This window comes from Trachymyrmex septentrionalis, unplaced genomic scaffold (genome assembly GCF_001594115.1).
Source record: "Trachymyrmex septentrionalis isolate Tsep2-gDNA-1 unplaced genomic scaffold, Tsep1.0 scaffold495, whole genome shotgun sequence".
NCBI classification, from domain to species: Eukaryota; Metazoa; Arthropoda; class Insecta; order Hymenoptera; family Formicidae; genus Trachymyrmex; species Trachymyrmex septentrionalis.
The window spans coordinates 176,933-180,839 of NW_017305667.1; the positions used below are offsets into that span (position 1 = coordinate 176,933).

The following is a 3,907-nucleotide window of genomic DNA, read 5'->3' on the forward strand; positions in this document are numbered from 1 at the left end:
GAAGAATTCATGGGGGCCGTCCAGTTTGTACTTGATTCAACTTATTTCTCACTTTCGATAACATCATATATAAACAGAATTTTGGAACACCAATGAGATCACTTCTTTTTCCAATAATCGCGGATGTAGTTATGTAAGACCTTGAAAATGAGGTGCTGAGTATTTTTGATTTTGATATACTCTTTTTTTATAGATACGTTGATGACATCATTATGGTGATTCTTGCTTCTAAAATAGATATTGTTCTTAACAAATTCAATTCAATATTCTAGACTTCAATTTACATTGGGAAATGGCCGCAAAAAATCAACTTTTTAGATACTACCATCAGAAAACAACAGAAATAAATTTGATCTCAAACCAATCTTCTCAGGGCAATATTTCAATTTTTGATCTTAGCATACTCTTACACATAAAAAAAGCGTTATTCTTAGTCTTGTGGATCGTGTATTATTAATTTCCAGTGTTAGAACGCGTATCTAGATACTTTAGCTGTACCTGAGTAGACATTATCTAGATCTTTATAGGCGGAGATACCTGTATCTGTATCTAGTTATTTTTTGATACGGTATCTTTTAAGTTTTATAGATACAAGGTATTTATACACAAATACTATCGCCGCCATTAATGGTTTCTGCAGACACAACGCGGCAACGCTTGCTGCGCGGCGGAAGTTAGCGCGATAATCAATCAATGTCTTGTCAATCAATTGTCGATAATGTCAGCGTTCTTCAATTACCTCCGGGTCCTATCTGAGGACGAAAATTTGCCCAGGGTTGACGATCTTTAATAGTATCTCGTCGGTACTTGAGGAGACTATGCCACGTGACCTGTTTGCCATTCTGTTCCTATAAAACTCTTAAATGATAACACTGACCGCGAGTAGCGCGAAGCTTGAGTTGTTTGAGCTGCGAGGCAATTCTCTGTTTGATAACAGTTGCGATCAGTGTTACGACTTTATGAGTAATAGTTATCCTAGACCTTTATTTTTACTTATATTGTATGTTAAGATAGTTCAGTTTTCTTTGCGTATTTAAACTTATCAGTGAAAGTTATTTAGTAAATACATATACAAATGAATAAATACAAAAATGACCTTCCATTAATGAAAAATTTTTTACACTCGTACAAAACAAGGGTCACAAGGAAGATTCTATTGATTCTAAAGATACAAGAACAATATGACTGAAGCGAATAAAGTAGTCGTTGCAAAATGCAGGTTATGTCCTAAACATACTCTGATATGTATGTTTCTTGCCTTTTTCTTTTTTTGCGACCGTTTTATCGACAATTGTATTTCTTACTACTTGTTTTTTCCGAAGTTCGTTAAAGCCTATTCTGCAATGTCCTTTTTATATCTTGCCTTTTTGCTTTTTATCTCGTTTTTCGTTTTCTGTTGCTCGAGATAAACGTTAACGAACTTAAGAAGAAACAGAAGACATATATCAAGAAATATAATTGTCGATAAAACGATCACAAAGAGGAAAAAAGCAAAAGGTAAAAAGCAAGAAACAGGAAACAAAGAGCATATTGTAGAACTATAACCTTTATCTTGAGTGACAGAAAATGAAACATGAGATAAGAAGCAAAAATAAGGTGTAAAAAATGGTAAAAAGAGCAAGAAACAGGAAACAAAAAACATATTAGATTAACTTTTAACGTTTGCAATACTGGCGAATGTCATTTCATCCTTGTTGTCATTAAATGTTAAACAAGGATAAAAATAATGCTTGCGAGCGTTGCGAACATTAAGTAAAACACATAACTATTAAACTACATAACTGAAAAAGTAAGTAACTTAACCCTAATTTGTTGCTTTCTTAATATATTAATAAACGCAAAAAATAATCAAAATTATGGTCTCTGGAGCATTAGAGATTGATTTAAAAATTATAATTCAATTTATTTCATACTGTGTACAATGCAACTGTTTCGATTTACTTCATCTCTCTCTCTCTCTCAGTGCACAATACAAATATTAATCAATTCTACTATAACAACATTTCCTTACTATAACAACAAATATTTAGACTAGAAATTAATTCCCTCTTGCAATGATAACATAAATTTACTCTAAAATTTAAATTCTGATCTTTTGCTTTGAACTACGCAATTTTGTTTCTGACAAAAGTCATATACATACAACTCTAAGCTTATTTATTATTGATAAATTATTTATTATAAATTTTTAGTCTGAATTTTTGTTATAATAAGGAGAATTAATTAATATCTGTATTGAGCACAGCTGAAGACTTAGTAAGTCGCAACGTTTGTATTGCAATTTTTTTGCAATAAGAATTATTTACTGATTTTAATATTATATGTTTACCAATATTATTAAAATCTTTTAAAGATGCTTATGAGCAAATTATTAAAATGCTTTTACTGCTTTGTCGCAAATTTTAATTTGTTATAAGTGCAAGCAAAGCGTACATTTTGAAGAGTCAGGACAAAGAGGATTAGGATTTAAAATTGTCGTTTCGTGTCGCTGCGATCATACAGAAATAAATTCAGGACCTTTTATTCATAACGGCTTCAAAATAAATCGAAGAATTGTATTTATCATGAGACTTTTGGGCATTGCAAGAGAGGGAATAAATGTATTCTGTAATCTCATGGACATGTAAGTGGCAGAAAGCTGTCGCTTTGAACAGAGACTCGACACTTGAAGATTTGACACCACTGCTTGGCCAGGAAATGAAAGAGCACCTCTTACCAATATACGAGAATTTATCTAGAGAAGATCTTCTAGAAAGGTGCTTGGGTGGTCACACTCAGAACGCCAACGAAAGCTTTAACTCCACCATCTGGCGATTGACCCCCAAACACTTACATTCTGGCCAAAAAATAATCGAGTTATCAGCCTGCATTGCAGCCGGAGTATTCAACGAAGGCTACAATTCAATATTAAGGCTGATGAACCAACTGGACATCGTTGTCGGAAATCAAGCTCTCAATTTTGCTAAAAATACGGACGAAGCTCGCGTTACACGACAGAACAGGATGAGCCAAAGCGAGACAAAAGCTGCCCGTACTGCCAGGAAACAGCAACAACTGGAAGATAATCAGCTTTTCGAGGAAGCTGAAGAGCTATTGTATGCACCTGGAATCGCTGATTGATCGGTAAGTCGCAAAAACCAATAGTTTTATCGTCCTGAAACTTTAAACGCAATTTTCTCGAAACTACGTTTTCAAAAACGGCTGCTACTGTACCTCAAAAAATTATTAACCGATCGGGCTGAAATTTTGAGGGGTTTTAGTCAACATAATTACCCACAGAGTGAACCTAAAATAATTACACATTTTGCATAAATAAACAATTTTAAGCGGGCAATAACTGTCGAAAAAATAGGCGAAAATACGAATTTGTTATTAAAAAGCGTACCAAATTTTTGATTTCGTACTTTTTCTCAATTTTATAGGTTTACTCTATGCTTAAACTCATCAGTAATCGAAATATGTTTTGTTTTTTGATTTCAGACCAATAGAAAAAGTTGGGCGATGGCAGCCGTTTTACATCTTTCACAAAAACGGCCTTCGTGGAGGGACTGTACCGCCGCCATTTTGTATCAAAAAACAAAAAAAAAATTTTTTTAATTACCTGACACGTCATTAAATTATGCCAAAAGTGCAAAATGATTTAATTATTTTATCACCCTCAAAATAATTCACGAAAAATGACTGATTTTCGAGCATTTACAATACATGTATGTATTTCTCCCCTTAAGCAACTAAGATTTGACTTGACCGATATAGACATTTATCTTATTTAATTTGATTTATTCTCATTGTTCTAGTATATATATATAGAGGTATACTCTCTAAATCTTTTGAAGTGAAAATTGAGCTAATCTCAAAAAAAGAGAAAATTTTATACTCTAGAACGAAAATAGCAAAAGAAGTGGAA

The 3,907-nt window shown here is 32.9% G+C and overlaps 1 protein-coding gene across 1 annotated transcript; it reads left to right on the forward strand.

Annotated features, from left to right (window-relative positions):
- The first annotated feature begins 2,598 nt into the window (after positions 1-2,598).
- LOC108751538 lies at positions 2,599-3,561 on the forward strand. Its single transcript, XM_018491773.1, has 2 exons — positions 2,599-3,123; positions 3,481-3,561. Exon 1 carries the CDS (start codon positions 2,599-2,601, stop codon positions 3,118-3,120), a length of 522 nt encoding a protein of 173 aa, XP_018347275.1. The 3' UTR covers positions 3,121-3,123; positions 3,481-3,561.
- The last annotated feature ends 346 nt before the right edge of the window (positions 3,562-3,907 follow it).

Excerpts from the sequence above, each read along its gene's own strand:
- LOC108751538 (XM_018491773.1), top strand. The coding sequence starts at position 2,599 with ATGTATTCTGTAATCTCATGGACATGTAAGTGGCAGAAAGCTGTCGCT.